Source organism: Engystomops pustulosus, chromosome 8 (assembly GCF_040894005.1).
Source record: "Engystomops pustulosus chromosome 8, aEngPut4.maternal, whole genome shotgun sequence".
NCBI classification, from domain to species: Eukaryota; Metazoa; Chordata; class Amphibia; order Anura; family Leptodactylidae; genus Engystomops; species Engystomops pustulosus.
Window position 1 is genome coordinate 62,970,601 of NC_092418.1, and position 22,381 is coordinate 62,992,981.

General features: G+C 42.2%; 1 protein-coding gene and 1 long non-coding RNA gene across 7 annotated transcripts in view; one reads left to right on the plus strand and one right to left on the minus strand.

Annotated features, from left to right (window-relative positions):
* Positions 1-15,037, minus strand: part of LOC140075302 (uncharacterized) — a 104,659-nt gene extending 89,622 nt beyond the window's left edge. Inside the window, exons 1-2 of the long non-coding RNA XR_011849389.1 lie at positions 14,763-15,037; positions 12,335-12,443 (exon numbers count right to left, since the gene is read on the minus strand). This is a non-coding gene — a long non-coding RNA (uncharacterized lncRNA). The remainder of the gene's footprint in view (positions 1-12,334; positions 12,444-14,762) is intronic.
* The window catches only part of TRPM2 (transient receptor potential cation channel subfamily M member 2), a 419,555-nt gene that overhangs the window by 381,301 nt on the left and 15,873 nt on the right, over positions 1-22,381 (plus strand). For all 6 annotated transcript variants that reach the window (XR_011849388.1, XM_072120992.1, XM_072120993.1 and 3 more), the window contains one exon: positions 7,594-7,680. Coding sequence is in view for 5 of the 6 variants with exons in the window: in XM_072120992.1 (XP_071977093.1) it covers positions 7,594-7,680 (87 nt within the window). In the remaining variant the exon portion in view is untranslated. Of the gene's footprint in view, positions 1-7,593; positions 7,681-22,381 lie in introns of those variants that run through there.

The following is a 22,381-nucleotide window of genomic DNA, read 5'->3' on the forward strand; positions in this document are numbered from 1 at the left end:
ACAATACAGTTTAAAGTGTTTTTCTGGTTAACATAATTGGTTATATTGAAAAAGGACAATAAGTAGACAGACAAGTATACCATGTCAATCAATATTAGGTCTAACAATGTGAATGGGCTTAACTCGCCCTTTTAAAAGGAATGCTCTGTGGAAGGACACTATCAAGTCCCAAGCGGACATTATAATGTTACAGCAGACGCATTTACAAAAAGATAAACATCCTAAGATGTCACATAGGTACTTTCCTCACATCTACTTAGCTAATGGCCAGGCTTAAAAAGCTGGTACTAAGATAGCCATCAGACAGACAGTCTCATTCAATTTGCGTGACAGTTTTGCAGATGAAAAAGGCAGATATCTTATTTTGGTCTGTGAGATTAGTTTCTGTGTATGCTCCTAACAGTTCACAAATAAGGTTCCTTAACAAACTCATGAAAAGAGTAGGAAAAGTCAAGAAAGGAGAATTGATCTTATGTGGGGACTTTAATATGCAATAGGAGAGACTTGCCACTAGCAACAGGGGAGACTTCCCGCCAACATTAGGTGCATGGATACACATGGAACACTTATTTGACACGTTCAGATGCCTAAATGCGTCTTCCAGAAAGAATTCCTTCTACTCCTCAAGGCATAGGTCTTTCTCAAGGATAGACTTGATTTTAGTAGATAGGGAAATGTTATTTAAGGTTAAGTCTGCAGATATAGATACAGCTTCGTGGTCCGATCATGCCCCCATCTCACTTACTTGTACACTGTCACCCAGCTCAGAAACCCCAAAAAAGTGGCGCAATAACACCTTCCTAATGAGTCTACCCTCATATTAACAACCCATCACCCCAGCAATTCAGGAGTACTTCAAATGTAATGACACAGATCAGGTAGATATATTTACACTATGGCTGGCCCAGAAAGCGGTAATAAGGGGACTGATGATGGAGTTAAATTCCAGGCACCGCAAAATGAGAGCGGAAAATACAGATAACTTACTGACTCAAATCCAACACTATGAAGGATTGACCCAAAAGAACCCATCCACCCATAACAATGGAAACCTTTGCAAGCTTAGATGCCTGCTTAGATCTCTGCTCATGGAGGAATTTGACAAATGACCTCTTTTAAAGCAACAAACTACAGGTCACACAACAAGCCCACCAGGTTAATGGCAAATAAAGTGAGGAAACAACAGGTAAAATCCCGTATCCCGTATATTTGTTACGCAAATAATCCCCAAACCCACATTATCCACCCCACAGACATAGCAAACGCTTTTGGGAAATTTTATAGCAAATTATACAACCTAAAAGAAGATGATATAATTCACCATCCCTCCCAAGAAGAAATAGATAATTTCCTAGATAAACTCCACTTACCTACGTAACAGCAGCCCAAATCCAATCATTGAATACTCCCTTCTCACAGGAAGAGATAACTAAATCCATTCGCTCAGCTACGAAAAAAAAAAGCCCCAGGCCCTGATGGGTTCGCAAACGATTACTACCAGGTGTTTAGCCAACTTCTCACGCCATACCTAGTGAAGGTGTTTAACAAAGCAGTAGAGGAAATCCATTTACCGGAAGAAATGCTACAGGCCACAGTTGTAACCATTCCCAAACCAGGAAAAACAGCAGACACTCCAGCCAGTTTTAGCTCCATTTCCCTCTTGAACAGCAACACCAAGCTTTATACCACGTTAATAGCACAACGCCTTCTGGGAATCCTACCCAATATTGTTCACAACGATTAGGTGGGTTTCACCAAGTGATGACAGTCATCTGATGGTGCAAGAATGGTCTCCCTAATGACGCTCATGGAGAACTCTCAAATGCCTTCTCTGCTCCTAACTTTGGATGCAGAGAAGGCATTTGACAGAATTAATTGGTATATTGCCTTCTCCACTATAAGCAAATTTGGGTTCCTGGGGAAAATTCTAGATGCTATAAAAGCGCTATACTCCACCCCATCAGCTAGGGTCTTAGTTAAAGGGTCTCTGTCAGACATGTTCCTGATTACCAATGGCACGGGTCAAGGGTGCCCCCTTTCCCCCCTAATTTTTACCCTGGTGATTGAGCGATTTGCGGAAGCCATCAGAACACACCCAGACATCAAAAGGATAGCAGCTGGGGCTAGGTAACATAATATTGGCCTCTTCGCTGATGACACCATACTTTCCCTCACCTAACCTACTACTTCCCTTAGAGCGGCCTTAGACCGCTGGAAGGGTTTCCTACTATAAAGTTAACAACAGTAAGTCTTCAGTATTAGGGTTCCATGTATCTCCCCCATTGTGCAGTGCCTTGGAAGTCGAGTTTCCATTCCTATGGGAAACAAATTCCATCCCCTACTTAGGAATTGATCTGGTAACTTCACTACGAAATATGGCAAAACACAATATTACCTCCCTCCTAAGGGAGCTACAGAAGGAGATAGACAACATGGGGAAACTAGAATTCTCCTGGGTTGACAGAATTGTCCTTTACAAAATGTTAGCTTTACCAAAAGTCACTTACCACTTCCGAACTTTGGTAGTCCCTGTCAGGCTTAGAGGTTGTGGATCCTCTGAACCACTGCGGCCGATGGCACAAGCCACTACCTGGGATCGGAGTCTAAGTGGTACCCGGTTTTCACCAGAGCCCGCCGCAAAGCGGGTTAGACAAGCTGCGGCGTGGTACCACCAGGTCGTTCCACAGGCGTGACTTGTCCGCAGTGGCAGCCAAGGTCGAGGTACAGAAACGGCAGGCAATTTCGTAGTCGGGGACAGGCAGGAGGTCAGGACAGGCAGCACAGGATCGGAGTCAGAGACGTAGCAACAGGTCAGGGCAGGCGGCAAAGGAGCGATGTCAGAAACAGAACCAGGGTCACAACAGGAATTCACAAGAAGAGCACAAGGCATCAGAAAAGCTTTCTTTAGGGCGCTAGGCACAAAGATCCGGCAGGGGCTTGCAGGAAGGGGCAGGCTCAAATAGATTCTGCAAAATGGCCAGCGCCAATAAATGGCGCGCTGGCCCTTTAAATTTTGAGAAGTGACCGCGCGCCCTAGCATTCGGGGCCACACGCATGGCAGAAGGGAGCGAGCCGGGAGCCGGGGAAGGTAAACAGCGCTGGCGGGGGCAGAGAAGCATGGGTGAGCACCCATGACAGTCCCCCTTCCCAACTCTCTCTTCAACCAACTCCAAAAACATATGCTAAGATTCATATGGGGAAACTCTAAACCAAGAGTAGCAGCGCAATTCTCTTCCAGCCCAAAGCTCAAGGGGGCATGGGGATACCCAATCTACACTGGTACTACTATATCTTTCAAGTAAAGCAAATGAATGCTTGGTGGAGGTATTCCTCAGCTTCCAGCTGGCATGAAATCGAGATAACACTGACAGACCTCTGACTTACTTGGTGCAAGCATGCTCGGCCCCCACACATAGGTACTTCCCAATTTCCAAAGCCCCTACCATACAGGCATCACTAACAAGCTGGAAATACTTCAAATGGCATTTAAGCAAAGACACCAACCAAAAAGGAGTTAATATGCCACTTCAGAGTGTAAAGTACTTCTTACCCTCCCACAGACGAAAATGTGAGTAGAAAAAGGGATCACTACAGTGAACGACCTGGTTGATGAGGGAAAGGTTAAATCAACTAGCAGAATAATACAAGAATATGACATACCGGGGTCCCAACTTCTGTTGATAGCCCAACTCAGGGAAACAATAAACACACATAACTTGCATCAGGTCAAGCTTCCAAAAACTATGTACTCCTACCTACTTGACAAGAAACAATTTGGACCAGGTACCACAGATGTATGGGGAAAAGGCGGGGGAGACTCCTTATAAACACATATGATTAAATGGGAAAAGGACCTGGGTACAGACTTTTCCATGACTCAATGGAAACAGGCCTTTGTTTGGATCAACAAGGCATCCAACAGCTCTAACCTAGTCGAGGTCCAACAAAACATATTACCAGATGGTACTACGCACTGTGGACACAAGGGCACAATAATGCCCATCTTCTGGGCCAGACCGTCATTTCATTCTTTCTGGAAGGAAACCTTTGATATGTTCTCCCAGGTCCTGTACGTATACATAACCACTGACCCGGCAGCCCTACTCTTGCCCTACTCTTGTTAAGGATTAACGAGCTCTAGCACAAAGTCAGGAAGTTTGTAGGACACACTTCACAGGCTGCTAAGCTCCTAATAGCAAGAGAATGGAAGTCTCCCCCCCCCCCCCCACTAAGATGACAGCACTAAAAGAGATGTTGGGGCAACATTGTATATTTGAGAAAACCCTCACTCTTAGGAAAAAATCCCTCCCAGCATTTTATTCAACTTGGGGGCCTTGGTTGTGGACATATGGAAAGGAAAACACAGAAATTCCTTATCGCACCTGTTGAAAGGAAGGGAGAGACGTAGAAGGGCTTGGAGGTAATGCAAGATAGACCTTCTTTCTTGTAGCAAGATCATGAGATAGAGATACCAGAGGATAGATCTTTATAGGAAAATAAATTGACATGTGTACAATACCAACTTTGTCATGGGAAACTACTGACCTTACTTTGAGGCTGTCTAATAAGGTAACATTCTTATTACAGAGTCTACTTGTTTAATTTTATATGTAATAGATTTCAGCCAACAAATAAATATAAGCCAAAAATTGTTTACTATGTCTTGTCTATATAAGAACTTTTTTGTTAGTTAAGGTTCAAATATATGTAAAATATGAGTCTAAATGTATATTCGCACTGAACAATGTATGTATATACTTTTTGACTTAATAAAATAATTTAAAAAAAAAGTCTTCTAAGTCTCTCCAACTTCAAACAGTGCTGTTTTGATTCCAGTGTCTAATCGGTAATCATGTGTACCCAGCTGAGAATTCTGGGTATTTTATCAAGATGGAAAAATAAAAAAGTATGCTACTTTACAGAAAGCAGTTTTCTACAGATCAATGACAGACTTTTAAAAGCCTGGTGTCTTGACTTAGTAAAATAGTCTAATCAGTAATCGACTTCCATTTATCATGGATCAATTACTCCTGCTTTTTTAGAAGACCATTTACATGTATAATGGAAACTATTTTCATTTGTCTAAAAAAGCTAAATATTATTGCACTACACTATACTTTTGTGTGAAATTTCACTACAAGATACCAAATGAGTACATGTATTTAATAGGTGATATAATTGTTTCCCAGGGCAATGTCTATGTTCTTCGCCTGAATAGTCTGACCAATAATACATGATATATAGTTAGGTTCAGAGGGTCCATTTTTCTGATTTTGGTTTCATACATTACCACAATAAATTTTTAACAAAAAAAATGAGATGTAGTTGAATTTTAGACTTTAATTTAGTGGGTTGAATAAATAATTGCATCAAAATATGAGACTGAACCTTTTTCTAAACACAATCCATTAATTTTAGAAAGCAATTGTACAAATAAAATAATTTAAAATTAAATGTTTATTTCTAATACTGCCTAAATTATTACTAATGACTGCCTAAAATCTTGAACTTATGGACAAAACCAGACACTGGCCCACATTTTCTAAGGCCCTTGCCCAAGTTTTGCGGTAGACTTTGCATGTTATTTCTAGTGCAAACTGCTTGCACATGTATTTAATAAGTGTCATCGCCAGATTTGTATTGCATGCGACTCATTTGTGTCGTGGCTGCACTGTACTCGATTCTACATAAATTTCTACACATAATGTGGCATTTCAGAGCACAGTCGGATTATGCCCCACATTTAAAGGGGTATTCTCGTCTGGGCACTCACATTCAGTTTCATTAATCTGCCATATATAAACATTTCTTCAATTGGATGTTATAAAAAAAAATGTTCCTGTGTGAGGATAATTTCTCATAAACGTAGCCATATTGTCCCGTAGAAACGAGATAGCTTCCTGGGATACGACCACGTCACACTCTGGCAGTAGTGGCCAGACTCGGGCTATAGAGTCCTGCCTGACCTCCTGGATTCAGTGATCATTACCGCAGGACGGCTGTGGGACTTGCAGTAACTCCCAGACATTTCATATACAAAAACTTTTTGTTTATTTGGGCAATCTCTCAGGCAGAGGTGGCCGTATCCGAGGAAGCCATCTCGTTTCTAAGGGACCATATCACTACATCTATGGGAAATTATCTTCACACAGGAACATTTTTTTAATAACATCTAATTGAAGAAATGTTTATGTATGGCAGATTTATCAAACTGAATGTGAATGCGCACATGAGAATACCCCTTTAACATGCAGAGTTTGACAGAAGGTGCATGATGGTGCACTTTGTCACACTCTGTACACTTCACCGGCATACTGCACATAGTACAGTTTGCATTGTTTTTAGTAAATGTGGCCCACTGTGTTTCCTATTTTTTATGGTCTGCTAATACTTAACTGCACTTGTTGTTTGTGCTGTTTGTGGGCTTCTCTGTCTGAAATTTTCTCAAACTCCTTAATGTCAAAGCTAACTGTGAGTGGATCTGAATATTCAGGTTCATGCCAAATATTGTCAGTTGGGGTACCCGGATATGAACACAGACTTCAGCAAGAAGTTATTGGTAACTTCTCATACCTCCTTTCCTACGTCATCCAGCTGTCGGCTGAATTATAACACATATGCCTACAGCTGCCATGCACGGAAGCAGGAAGCTAAGCAGTAAAGCAGCCCATGCCCCGTAAGCATTTGTGTTATAATTCAGCCGACAGCCGCATGATGTAGGGAAAGGAGGTGTGAGCAAGCAACCAGAATCGCACGTATGTATCTGTCCACCTCAACTTGCTAGATTCTCTGCCTGGTTACCAGGCAGAGAATAAATGTTAATTTTTTGCTTTTCTGCACAGCAATTTTATTAGATGAATAAAGGTTGCCCTTATGCTATAAGGGACATATGGGAACCTGACCGCAACTTATTTTTTTCAAACAGCTGTGACAGATTCTCTTTAAATGGTTAATACCCACAATCAGTGCCCACGTTCAGTGTATTTTATCCTTTATTCAGCAGTGACAGCCAAGACCACAAGGGGCAAAAGCTATTTTAAACCCCCCCCCCCTTTCCCACCTAGGCATATATCTAAAATTCAAATCTGGACAACCCCTTACCCCTTTAAGGATGGGTTGTTTCCCCTGCACAGAGAGATCCTTGGACCACGTTTTCTTCACAGCAAAATCTTCCAAATGTGAGCACCACACCTCAAATCAAATCCAGGCATTTTGTCTTTTTAATAGAGAATCACATAATTAAAGAATTGCCCAATCCTGCCCATTAAATAGCCTTCGAGTCAATTGTCCAATTACTTTTGGTCCCTTTCAAAACAGGGTCACGAGTTAAGGAGCTGACCTTCTAAACCCTTCATCTAATTTTAATGTGGATGCATTAAAAAAAGCTGAAGTCTCAACTTTATGTATGTCCATACAACTATGATGTGTAAAGAGATAAAAAAATAGTTTGTGTTAATGTCCAAAAGTTTATGGAGATAACTTTAGATGGGTCATGTTTATGCCATGGTATTATAACAATGTTTAAACTATTGTAGACTGAGACGATCATAGGCAACTATATTTATTACTTTCTATTCTGTTTTTTTATCATAGAAATCCATTTGGACGCACTGGTCTGAGAGGCAGAGGAAGTCTATGTTGGTTTGGGCCAAATCACACTATTCATCCAATAATTACAAAGTATGTAGACATAATTCTTAGGAAGTAAATTTTTTCAGTGCATACCTGTATATTTAAAGATTTGGATGGTCTCCCAGGGAGACTATTGTTTCATGATGAATACAGGCTTTAATTTCAGGACAGTAGTCTTGTACAATAGATGTGACTTACACCATTAACTGTGGCCCTGCTTGTTGGACTGTATTTCAAGGTCCAAAAATTACCATGTTCATGAACCCTTAGTTCCACATTGCCTAACATAATGCAGTGTAATGCAGAAATATTGTAGTGTGTGATGTCTGAATATATAAGTTAAACTATTAAATGACTTTAGCAGGTAGGACTAGAAAAAAAAAAAGGTAATAACACAGTATTGACAACATAATTAATAAGGTTGAAAAAGACACAGGTCAATCAAATCCCATTTCTTGTAATTCATTGTTCTGTCAGTATTTGGGCCCCAATTGGATAGGTTAGAACAATTAAACTAGGTACTCCCAATTGGTAGGGAAAGCGACCATGGCAACAATGTGGAAAGCCATGTTCAATTCTCCTCAATCAAGTAGCGCTGGAGCCAGAGCTGGATTATCATTGGCATTTTTGGAGCACTGGGCCCTGCAATTCATGCAGCTGGAAACAGCTGCTGGAGCACTATTACTGCAGCAGGAGTGCGATGCGGCCTTTTGCACATTTTATGCTAGTCTGGGCTGTAACCTGGGCGAGCAAACAGATGGGTACAGGATAGAGAACAGTTTAGCGCTTTTGATCCCTCCCCGTCAATAAAAAGCCTTCTGGGAAGGAGTAAAAATCCATGAAGGCATGCTGTGATTTAATGTTATCAGATAACTACATGGGTAAATTTTACAAATGTTCGTGGGTAAAGGACTTTAGATTATCTCACTCTGGTCACATGATACGAAGTGCTGAATGGTAAGGCAAAGGCATGTTTAATGTGGAAAAGATGCTGGACTCTTGGTACTTTTAAATGCGGCAGATACAAGGCATGTGAGTATATCTGTCAGAGCAAGTCTTTTAGAAGCGCCTCCACTGGGGTTATTTACGACAACAGAGAATTCGTGAACTGCCAAACAATGGGAGTGATATATCTTATCACATGCCCTTGCCCGTTAAATTATGTGGGCAAAACCTTCCGAGAGTTTAAAAATCGCATCCTTGAACATGTGGGGGATGTGAGAAACGCCAGAGACAAACCTATCCCGAATCACATACATCAATACCATCAGGGTGACCCCAAGGCCTTGACTTTCCAGGCAATTGAGAAAGCGAGACAGTCCCCGAGACGCGGTGACTGGGATAACCAGATCCTAAAGAAAGAGGCGCAATGGATATTCCACATGAAGAGCGTTAAGCCGGCTGGCTTAAATGACGACATCTCTTTTGCTGCCTTTATCAAATAATGCGCTCTGTTAGTTATCGCTGTCTTTATGTTCCACATCATGATTGACACATGAATACTGTTAATGGCATATAGATAATGCATTATCAGCTCATATATTACATATGTCTCCTTGACACTGGGGACCACTAGCGTGTAGTCATACTGTTTCTTCCCCCTCCCCATGTTCGGGAGGTCGTCATATTATCAAATCATGGTGTAGTATGTATGTATGGTGGAGATTATGATGCGATATGGTTGCCGGGCCTGTAACTATAATTTCCATTTGTCCCCCGCACGTCTCTATCGTCCTAGTCCAACGACATGACTAAACATACGCCAACACAATAATGCAAGCATATTATGCACACGAAGGGTAACCTACTCCAAGGCTTACCCTGATTGTACTTATTATCGTATCGCTATCTTTACTGGATTCTGTTCGACTGGCTATCTCGTCATATATGGGGTATATGGTTTGCCGTCTATAACCATATACCAGCACTGCACAACTTTGGCCGCACACAGTTATGTGTGTGACAGCAAGTGCAGTATCCGGACTACGGTCCTGAAGCAAGTGCAGTATCCGGACTACGGTCCTGAAGCGCCTCTCAATGCTTTTCACACTCTGGAATCATACAACATGACAGGAGGGACATACTTACCTTTGCATCACTCCGGTATTTCCGATGATGCGGTCATCATGACGGCTCTCCTGACACTAGTTCCGCCCAGCCTCACAGTCATTGGCCATTTAACCCATACCGATGGGCCAATGGGCCACTTCACTGTGGAGGTGTGAGCGGGGGGCGGGATCTGCCTCCTTTTAAATATGGGCATCTTGGCACCGCTATTCGCGGCTTACCATTCTATCGCCGGTGCCCACCATCAGGACGCCGACGTAATATGTTTATTGTTTTTTTTGTTAGTTGGTCCTATCATAGACTACAGATCTTATAGCTCTCCTGATGATATCTTCATTTTGCATTAGAATTAAGTGTGCATGTGATTCGATTGTACAGAGGTAATGTGCATGATTACCAACAAATGCATGCTACTTTTAGACTGGACAGAGGCAATGTGCATGAATACCAACGTACGCATGGTATTTGTATGTGAGGTGCATGACAAGCGGATGTGCTCATAAAATTACAAGTGTGCATTGAAGGGGGATGCATGAAGTGTATATCTTGTGCATCTTTCAACCTATCACATCTGCTGGTCTCTGAAGTTAGAACTGACCTTGATATTTATGGATGTGATAAGGAGCGTGTCCGCCAAAGTGTGCAAGGAAACGGGTGTACATAGCAACTTGAGGCGGGACGCACACCGTATTAACTGTGCACTCCTTCCCGACTGCAGGAACAGTACTACCAATGCTCCTACATAGCTGACATTACTCTCATCTCTGTATATTCTTACATGTGGATCTGAGCGCAGGGTATAGGTGTTTAAGTGGCTCAAGGGGTAGTCCTAATCTTGAGGCTATAGAGATACGGGCAGGGGCGGACTGGGAATTTAAAATGGCCCTGGAAAAAACTATAAAAGTGGCCCCATTTTATGGGCGGAGTCAAAACAAGTGGGTGTGGTCAGATAATGTGGATGGGGTTATAACAGACAAATTGTTGGTACATGGCATTACTGGAAAAGATGTTCTTGTTTTGCATTAAGTGAATTTAATGTGCAAAGAATGTGACCTGTCGTTCAGTAAATGATGCAAACACACGACCCGATAAGCCTTAAATACCTTTCCCCTGTGCCATACATGTACAATTCAGAGAAAGAATATATTGATACTGCCTCCTATGTACAGGAATAATGCTACAATAACACATTCAATCCTGCCTTCTATATACAAAATAAAACTACTACCATACCTTCTCCCATATACAAGCCAACTACTATAATACTGCCCCCTATGTACAAGAATATAACTACTATAATACTGCCCTCTATGTATAAGGATATAACTACTATAATACTGCCCCCTATGTACAGGAATATAACTACTATAATACTGCCCCCTATGTACAGGAATATAACTACTATAATACTGCCCCCTATGTACAAGAATATAACTACTATAATACTGCCCCCTATGTACAAGAATATAACTACTATAATACTGCCCACTATGTACAAGAATATAACTACTATAATACTGCCTCCTATGTACAAGAATATAACTACTATAATACTGCCCCCTATGTACAAGAATATAACTACTTTAATACTGCCCCCTATGTACAGGAATATAACTACTATAATACTGCCCCCTATGTACAAGAATATAACTACTATAATACTGCCCCCTATGTACAAGAATATAACTACTATAATACTGCCCCGTATGTACAAGAATATAACTACTATAATACTTCCCCTATGTACAGGAATATAACTACTATAATACTGCCCCCTAAGTACAAGAGTATAACTACTGTAATACTGCCCCCTATGTACAAGAATATAACTACTGTAATACTGTCCCCTATGTACAAGAATATAACTACTATAATACTGCCCCTATGTACAAGAATATAACTACTATAATACTGCCCCCTATGTACAAGAATATAACTACTATAATACTGTCCCCTAAGTACAAGAGTATAACTACTGTAATACTGCCCCCTATGTACAAGAATATAACTACTGTAATACTGTCCCCTATGTACAAGAATATAACTACTATAATACTGCCCCTATGTACAAGAATATAACTACTATAATACTGCCCCTATGTACAGGAATATAACTACTATAATACTGCCCCCTATGTACAAGAATATAACTACTATAATACTGCCCCCTATGTACAAGAATATAACTACTATAATACTACCCCCTATGTACAAGAATATAACTACTATAATACTGCCCCTATGTACAGGAATATAACTACTATAATACTGCCCCTATGTACAGGAATATAACTACTATAATACTGCCCCCTATGTACAAGACTATAACTACTATAATACTGCCCCCTATGTACAAGAATATAACTACTATAATACTGCCCCCTACGTACAAGAATATAACTACTATAATACTGCACCCTATGTACAAGAATATAACTACTATAATACTGCCCCCTATGTACAGGAATATAACGACTATAATACTGCCCCCTATGTACAGGAATATAACTACTATAATACTGCTCCATATGTACAGGAATATAACTACTATAATACTACATATATAAACAGAAGCGAACATGAAAAAAATCAGTATTTATCATATACAGCTACAAAAAACACATGAGATCCTCACCTTTTGCATCCAGTGACATCAGGTGACGTCTCCCCGGATTGTTCTCGTTCCTCATCTTCTCCTTTAGTTCCACCATCACCTTGTCTCTTCCTCCAGGTACACAGCTTTCCTGCAGAGTTTACCACACAGACGTCTTATGTTCTGCACTTTCCCATTGTCCCTTCTTCTGCTGCCACCAATACTGTGCCCCAAATACTGTAATAGAGCCCCCTACAATATTAGTACCACACAAATAGTGCCCCATAATGTAACATACTGTAATAGTATAGGATATTTTATTTCTTCTTTCTATCCTTTAACCCCCTTAAGTCCCCCAACCCCCCACCCCAGTATTGATAGAGCTCCGACTATGACCCAGGCGTAATAATAATGGCCCCAGTCTGCCCCAGACATAGAATTAATGGCCCCAGCCTACCCCAGACATAGAATTAATGGCCCCAGCCTACCCCAGACATAGAATTAATGGCCCCAGCCTACCCCAGACATAGAATTAATGGCCCCAGCCTACCCCAGACATAGAATTAATGTCCCCAGCCTGCCCCAGACATAGAATTAATGGCCCCAGCCTACCCCAGACATAGAATTAATGGCCCCAGCCTGCCCCAGACATAGAATTAATGGCCCCAGCCTACCCCAGACATAGAATTAATGGCCCCAGCCTACCCCAGACATAGAATTAATGGCCTCAGCCTACCCCAAACATAGAATTAATGGCCCAAGCCTACCCCAAACATAGAATTAATGGCCCCAGCCTACCCCAGACATAGAATTAATGGCCCCAGCCTACCCCAGACATAGAATTAATGGCCCCAGCCTACCCCAGACATAGAATTAATGGCCCCAGCCTACCCCAGACATAGAATTAATGTCCCCAGCCTGCCCCAGACATAGAATTAATGGCCCCAGCCTACCCCAGACATAGAATTAATGGCCCCAGCCTGCCCCAGACATAGAATTAATGGCCCCAGCCTACCCCAGACATAGAATTAATGGCCTCAGCCTACCCCAGACATAGAATTAATGGCCCCAGCCTACCCCAGACATAGAATTAATGGCCCCAGCCTGCCCCAGACATAGAATTAATGGCCCCAGCCTACCCCAGACATAGAATTAATGGCCTCAGCCTACCCCAGACATAGAATTAATGGCCCAAGCCTACCCCAATCATAGAATTAATGGCCCCAGCCTACCCCAGACATAGAATTAATGGCCCCAGCCTACCCCAGACATAGAATTAATGGCCCCAGCCTACCCCAGACATAGAATTAATGGCCCCAGCCTACCCCAGACATAGAATTAATGTCCCCAGCCTGCCCCAGACATAGAATTAATGGCCCCAGCCTACCCCAGACATAGAATTAATGGCCCCAGCCTACCCCAGACATAGAATTAATGGCCCCAGCCTACCCCAGACATAGAATTAATGGCCCCAGCCTGCCCCAGAAAAAGAATTAATGGACCCAGCCTGCCCCAGACATAGAATTAATGCCTCCTGACAGCCCCAGATATTGAATAATGCCCCCCCCGCACGCCCCAGACATATAATTAATGCCCCCTGCCCGCCCCAAATATAGAATAATGCCCCCCCCCCGCCAGACAAATAATCAATGCCCCTTGCTAGCCCCAGATATAGAATAATGCCCCCCCCCTCAGACATATAATCAATGCCCCCTGCCAGCCCCAGAAATAGAATAAGGCCCCTCCTCGCACGCCCCAGACATATAATCAATGCCCCAGATATAGAATAACGCCCCCCCCGCCCCAGACATATAATTTATGCCCCCTGCCAGCCCCAGATAAAGAATAATGCCCCCCCCCGCCCCAGATAAATAATAATGTCCCCCCCCGCCCCAGATAAATAATAATGTCCCCCCCCCCCGCCCCAGATAAATAATAATGTCCCCCCCCCGCCCCAGATAAATAATAATGTCCCCGCCCCCGCCCCAGACATATAATTTATGCCCCCTGCCAGCCCCAGATAAAGAATAATGCCCCCCCCCCGCCCCAGATAAATAATAATCCCCCCCCCCAGATAAATAATAATGTCCCCCCCCACCCCAGATAAATAATAATGTCCCCCCCCGCCCCAGACATATAATTTATGCCCCCTGCCAGCCCCAGATAAAGAATAATGCCCCCCCCCCGCCCCAGATAAATAATAATGTCCCCCCCGCCCCAGACATATAATTTATGTCCCCCCCCGCCCCAGATAATAATAATGTCCCCCCCCCCCGCCCCAGACATATAATTTATGCCCCCTGCCAGCCCCAGATAAAGAATAATGTCCCCCCCCCGCCCCAGACATATAATGTATGCCCCCTGCCAGCCCCACATAAAGAATAATGTCACACACCCCCCCCCCCCGCCCCAGATAAAGATTTAATGTCCCAATTCTATAATTTAACAAAAAAAACCCCATAATACTCACCTCTATGGCGCAGGTTCGTCTCGTCCCCGGTCTTCAGCAGCTTGGTGTAGAGGCGCGGGATAGTGACGTCACTGCTCCGCGCCTCTCACATCAAGCCGCGGAGCTACATGGAGGCAGGCTGACATCTGGTAGGTGTCAGCGCTCCTCCACTGAGTGTATACACAGACGCAGAAGCAGCAGCGCTGCGCTGCGTCTGTGTACTAATCTATAGTACCTGCATCTTATGATGCAGGTACTATAGATTAGATGAAAAGTTGAAGGGAGGGAGGGAGTGCGGACCGGCCCCGGACGAGCTCCGCACCGGCCCCACACCGGCCCAGGACCGACCGGCCCACCGGGAAAATTCCCGGTGGGTACTATGGCCAGTCCGCCCCTGGATACGGGAATCTACATCTTCAGTCCCGTTTTTCATCTAAGTCTCCAATAAGTTGTATATCCCTTGCTTAATAGGTGCTAAGTGCAATACACGCATGACACCTAGTGGTATGATTAGGAACCAGTCTAATTTTTTGTTCCACTGTTGGTAAAAGCCATTACATAAGCCACATTATGAAGGTTCATCTTTTTAATTGGGTTGTTCCCCCAAGGTTTTACCTAGACATCTAAATTAAAGTTAAGTTTTATTTGTGTTGTCCGTTTGCCCAGTGAAATTTTTTGTATGCCAGGTAAGAAAGCAGAGTTGATTTTATGGGGATGTGAAGGAAACCATTTTTATCTAAAAAATGGGGACATTTAGTTAATGGGGCTCGATGAGAACTTCTCAATAGATTTTATCTGCGACAGGTTTTGGTGGCAGGTGCCTTTTAACACTTGATGATAAACTATATTCAGACATCGCCTAAAAGAAATTTCTGGATGATGCTGGAACAGACTGTACTGTAAAAAGAGGCATTAAGATATTGAAGGAACACAAACTATACTTTGTGCCTTTTTGTATTTTAGCTCACATGAAAAAAGCTACCTAAGGCAGCGCAAAGATACCCATATCTGGACAGATAATGAACTTCTAAAACATCACTTTTAATGTTGTATATATATAAAACGTGGCAGTAAAAGCACTACTAACTGCTACACTCGAGACAAAAAGGCTTAAAAACACAGATGCCTTAGGCCAGTGGTGGCGAACCTATGGCACTGGTGCCAGAGGTGCCACTCAGAGCCCTTTCTGTGGGCACTCACCAGAGAGGACTCAATTATCTTCCTACAATCCAGACAGCCCAGGACTTGCTATGCAGGAGAGGGAAGGTATGGACAGATCTGGATTATCACTGTAGCTCATGCTCCGACCCTGACAATTCTTCCTGGACCCTGGAGGGAAGCTACAATGGTCATGCAAATTTCTTCTATTTTCTTCTTTATTGGTGTCCTCGGTGCTGATATGAATGAAAGCAGTGGCAGAGCAGGAAGTTTAAATCACTAATTACATTTCTGTGTTGGGGCTTTCCAATAAATAAGTGGGTCTTGGTTGTTGTTTGGGCACTCGGTCTCTAAAAGGTTCACCATCACTGCCTTAGGCTAACAAGTTATGTAATAGGGACCTGGGACCAAGTGATATGCTGCAATCGTATAACCAGGACCCAAACAAAAGAGATCAAGGAGTAAGGACTGCTCTAAGTACTCCCTGCCTGTGCCCAAATGAGGTGAGTGTACTCCCTAGTCCGGGATGTAACCAAGCTTTTCTTAGTGAGCAATAAGCTTGTAATTAATAATGTAAGGGGTTATTATCTTTTAAACCCAGTACATTAGGTTCGGTGGTTTGGGATCAAGTATGATCCCATTGCACACCAAACCCTCACACTCTGCTTTAGGATGCCAATATGCTCACGTCCGGAGTCTTGAAAGGACACAGAACCACTTGAGGAAGTATGTAACTACCTGGTCACAGGTTAGTATAAGTTTTTGGGCACTATCAGGACCCCATAGCAGCTCCACTACACCACACCATCTAAAGTATAAGCTAGAATAGCCATGAGATAGCCTAGGCGCTCCGCTGGTTAAAACTGACAAAGAATAGCCCCCCGACATGTTTCGCCGGATAACCGGCTTCATCAGGGGTTGGGCTAATAGTGCTATATAGTGCCACTATTAGCCCAACCCCTGATGAAGCTGGTTATCTGGGGAAACATGTCGGACTTGAGGCCTAGTCCTGTGATGCCTGCACCCACCCAACCAACAGATTGAGTGTGCTGCTTGTACTTTCCTATAGTTACGAAATTGATAGAAATATGGGTCCAGGGTTGTTTAAGACAGTTTTACAAGATATTTTGCACCAGCAATTTCCAGGTATCTAGTTAACAAAGAACAATGAATCTCCTCCAGCACTCAAAGGCAGAGATTGAGAGGATTTTATCTGAGACAACCTCTGGGGTGCTGTCATTACCAAAGCTATGCATAAGGGCATGTGTCGTTAAGGGTTTTTCTCATGTAAGAATATTAAAAAATCTCAACCCCCTAATGATGTTAACGCAATAAAGATCATTTTTAACCCTTTATTTCACAATTGTACTCAGTTTTATTGTTGTTTTAACTCATATCACTCCATAGGCTGGTCAGTGCAAAATTCCAGAGTAAGCGGAGATTATCTAAGCAGAAACATTATGATACGAGCAATTGCAGAGAAGAAGGTGCGGCACTCTCCAGTACGGTACATCAATGTTTTCTTTATTTGGTGCAGGTACAGGACGCCGACATGCGGCAAGGCAACGGGCCGTTTCGCGCTACAAAGCGCTTTCTCAAGCCTCTGACGTCACTTCCTCGGGGCGTGCAAAATTTATGCATGGCCCGGGGGAAGTTGCCATAGTAATAGACAACAAAATTATAATGTGTGAACTAGTGTGTCTGGGTACACAACAAAGCTATAAAAATATCCAGACTAGAAGTGACAATTAAAAAGATACTAATACAAGCGAGGGGAAGCTTATAAGATAATGCATTCGTAAGAAAAAGGACGAAGAGACATGAAAAGCAGTAACGAAACCAATTGGTTAATTGTCACGGAAAACACAAGCTTAGAAAATTACAAGAACACACTAAGGTCATTGCGGTCGTTTAATCCTAATGCACCCAATGCGTTGCATTTAAGGATCCATCTGGCTTCGCGCCGTAAAAGATCTTTTTGACGGTCTCCCCCTCTGGGATTTACCTGCACCCTTTCGATGCCGGAGAAACGCAGGGGGGAGGGGTCGTCCGCATGGTGTTTCCTAATGTGTTCGATGAGTCTCGGGCAACCATTCCCTGATGATATAGAGTTCAAATGTTCTCTGACTCTAATGAAGAGGCTTCTGATTGTTTTACCAATGTAAAATCTATTACATGAGCAAAATAGCACATAAACCACAAAGGAGGTTCTGCATGTGGTGAAGTCTTTAACGTCTATTTGGGTACCCCCTAGTTGCAAGGTCTTGGCTTGAATATTAAGTTTACAGAAATTACAATGTCCGCATTTGAAATTCCCTTTCGGGATTCCTTTGCTGAGCCAATTATGTCTTGGGACGGAGTATCTACTCCGGACGAGCTCAGTTTTTAAAGTGGGACAGCGTCTAAATGTAACTAAAGGTCTAGAGGACACAAGCTCTGCCAGTTTTGTTTCCTGGCGCAATAAGTTCCAGTGTCTGTTAATAGCTCCGCGGATGATATTTTCGTTGGAGCTGAAATCGAAAGAGAAGGCAAACCTTCTATCGTTCTTTAATTTTTTAGTTTTGACACTCGGGAAGAGACTGCGCTGGGGAACCTTTACAGCCTTCTCTAACGCCTTTTGTACATTATGATACATCTAGTTCTGTGAGTTGACAATGTGCTTACATTATCAGAGTACAGGTTTATATACACTTTCATTAAGCCTCTGAACATCTGACACATAGAAAGAGAGATGAGAATAGATCCATGAGATGCCTATCAGCTTTTACACACAATGTCAGCTCTCCTACATCTCTGCAATTTCACAACACACTAGATCTTCTGTGCCTTCCTCCCCCAATAAATAACTTAACTGTCTGTAGCTTTTAGTTATCCTCAGGCTGCTGCAGTATATGATAGGACTGATCAGACAACCTAGGGTTAAAAGACCCTAAGGCATCTGAAAAATGGAAAATAAAAATTAAAAAAAAGTAAAAAAAAAATTATAATAAAAAAACTAAAAATTAAAATAACCCCCTTTCCATAGAACTGATATAAATATAAACAATAAAAATCATCAACATATTAGGTATCGTCACGTCCGAAAATGCCCAATCAAAATATAATAAGGATTTTTACTGCGTTTAACCCCGTAACGGAAAATAGCACCCAAAGTTGAAAATGGCACTTTTTTGCCATTTTGAAAAATATTTAAAAAAAAACAATAAAAAGTGATCAAAAAGTACTACAGTGTTACAAATGATAGCAATGAAAACATCATCAAAATTTAAAAAATATGAAACCACCCACAGCTTTGTACAATGAAGTATGAAAAAGTTATTAGAGACAGAATATGGCAAAAATCGGGGAAAAAATTTTATTTACAGGAGGTTTTAATTTTTGTAAATGTATGAACAAATACAAATTTGGTATCTCCGTAATTGCTTCGACTTAAAGAATAAAGTAGACCTGTCATTTGAGGCGTACAGTGAAATCTGTAAAATCCAGGCCTACAAGAAAACGGTGCAAATGCATTTTTTTCACCATTTTCACTGCATTTGGAATTTTTTTCCACTTCCCAGTACATGGCATGGAATATTAAATAGCAACACTATGAAGTGCAATTTGTTACACAGAAAACAAGGTATCACAGAGCTCTTTACATGTAAAAATAAAAAAGTTATAGATTTTTGAAAGTGGGGAGTTAAAAATGCAAATGAAAAAACAAAAAAATCCAGGTCGTTAAGGGGATAATAATAGTATAACCCTGTAAATTACCCAATTATAAAAACTATACCCCTCAATGTATGAAAAGCCAACTTTAAAAGCAAACTTCTGGTCTAGGGTTTTTAGCTTTTTTTGTTGGCCATTCACCATACCACAGTTTTTGGCACACACGATCGGATTTTGGCGCAATTTCATGTGACAGAAATCGGGGAGCGTGGCCGTCGGACAACCCGACTGATTTGTACTAAGTGTGGGATTTAAAATTAAAATTGTGCCGCAAGACATGCACTCACATACACTGGGAAGAAGAAGGTGAACTCTGGCGGACCTGAACGGCGAAGTGACACATGCAGGATCTAGAGCAAACGATCTTGTTGAATCGCGACAGACTTCATCCTCCTCGGACAACGCACCACAGGGAACGCGCAGGGACCGGGTAAGTAAATGTGCCCCAATATGTTATCTTCATTCTATGAGTCACTTCCATTTATATAACTTTTTATGATTGACTTTTTTTTGCAGAATATAGAACTCATTTGCTGAAAAATTCACTAGTTTTTTTTCATCTACATGTTCTAAGAGGCATAGCATTTTTAACTTTTGTTTATGTAGCTTTTTATCAGATAATTTTTTTTTTTTTGCAGGAGAAGCTGCACTTTTTACTGGTATATTTTTTTTTTAATCCTGTTTCTATGAGGTTGGATATGGAAATATGGGCATATATTTTACCCTTTTTTATTGTGTTCACCGTACGGATCCAGTAACTATTTTATTTTATTGTATGGGCTGCTACAGACATGGCAATATCAATTATGTAGCATTTTTGTTGTGATGTTAACTTGAATGTGTTTTAACATTGGATTGGGGAATTTGGGGCTTATTCATGATTTTTTTTTATTTGTACTTTTTTTTGTACATTTTTAATCATTTTTTTATATGTAAAATACTTCAATACTGATGTATTACAGCATACTACCTTAGTCAGCATTCTGATTTCCTTCTATTGTACTCATGGTGAATACAACAGAAAACATGGAAGAAGGAAGAATTCAAAGAAAAAAATTCACAAGTTGTTCCATGCTACACAAATTGGGCGGCGTGCCATTGGACGATCTGACTGATGCGAACTGAGCGCGAGATTTAACTTTCAATGTAATGCAAGCTAATGCACTTACATGCACCACGAAAAAGAAGGTGAACTCCATCAGACCTGAGCGGGGAAGCACGGGTGCACGATCTTAGTGAATCGTGGAACAGTGCATTATCGTCGGACAATGCACTTTCTGTGAACCCCAGCAGCCTAGTAAGTAAATGAGCCCCATTATGATCCCTCTAGTTCTGTGGGGTGACAATGTGGTTCCATTATTAGGGTACAAGGTTTATATACACTTTCATCTCGCTTCTGACATTGTACTAACACACCGACACATAGAGAGATGAGGCAGATCAGAGAAGATGAGATGCAGGAGATACCTATTACACAGAGGCATGACAGACAGAGGCTTACAGACTTTTACACTGTTACACTTTTAGCTCTGCTACATTTCTGTTCTCACAGATGTGCCTGCCTCCCAGTTCCCCTGGATCACTAATCTCCTTTTGTAGTTTGTAGCTTCTCTCTGCCCATGATGTGCTGGCAGGAAATGAGTCAGTAAAAGTCAGTGTGAGCTGTGTGCTAGAACTGCAGGCAGCGGGGCATTAGGCTCACAGCAGAAAGACACAGAAACTCAACAAGCACGGCTGTCACACAGGAATCCAAGATGGCGGCCATGTCAAAGGGCAACTGAAATAGTATGCATCAGGATTGATAGAGAAAACAACTTGGACTCAGTGGCGGATTAAGTGTCCCATGGGCCCCGGGCTGTTCACACGTCCCCCCAAGCGTCCAAACCAACATGTGCCTGGATGTTAGGACTTAAGTACTATTCTATGTCCTCTATATCAGTGGTGGCTAACCTATGGCACTGGTGCCAGAAGTGGCACTCAGAGCCCTTTCTGTGAGCACGCAGGCCATCACCAGAGGTGTCTTCCTGCAGTCCCAGACTGCCTAGGACTTGCTGTGCACAAAGCTATATTAAATTGACAGTGCTACCTGGGACTACTAGAGGAGTGGGAAGGTGTATATAGATCTGGACTATCATTGTAGCTCCTGCTCTGGGCCTGACAATTGTTCCTGTTTATGGGACCCTGGAGGGAAGCTACAATGATCTTCCAAATTTCTTCTATTTTCTGCTTTATTGGTGTCCTCAGGGTGCTGGTATCAATGAAAACTGTGACAGAGAAGAGAGTATAAATCACAAATTAAATTTCTGTGTTGGCACTTTGCGATAAATAAGTGGGTCTTGGTTGTAGTTTGGGCACTCTGTCTCTAAAAGGTTTGCCATCACTGCTCTATATCCTTAATCTTATACTGTTTATAAAAGTAATTTTAATTAAACGGTAGCATCTGGGGTGGACATTTTATTAATGATAGCTTAATAATGGACATTTAATCAATGTCCACAGCATATGCCCCCATGTAATGAAATGTCCACCCAAGATGGCCCCTATAATAAAATGTCCACAGCAGATGCCCCCTTTTAATAAAATGTCCACCCCATATGGCCCCCTCTAATAAAATGTCCACCCCAGGTGGCACCTTTTAATGTAATGTCCACAGCACGGCCCACTTGAGAGAAAAAAAAATCTATACTCACCACCCAGCTTCTTCTCCCCGGCCCAGCGGCTCACTCTTCTCTATGTGGATCCATTGTCTCCTTCCTGCCCTGGTGCATCAC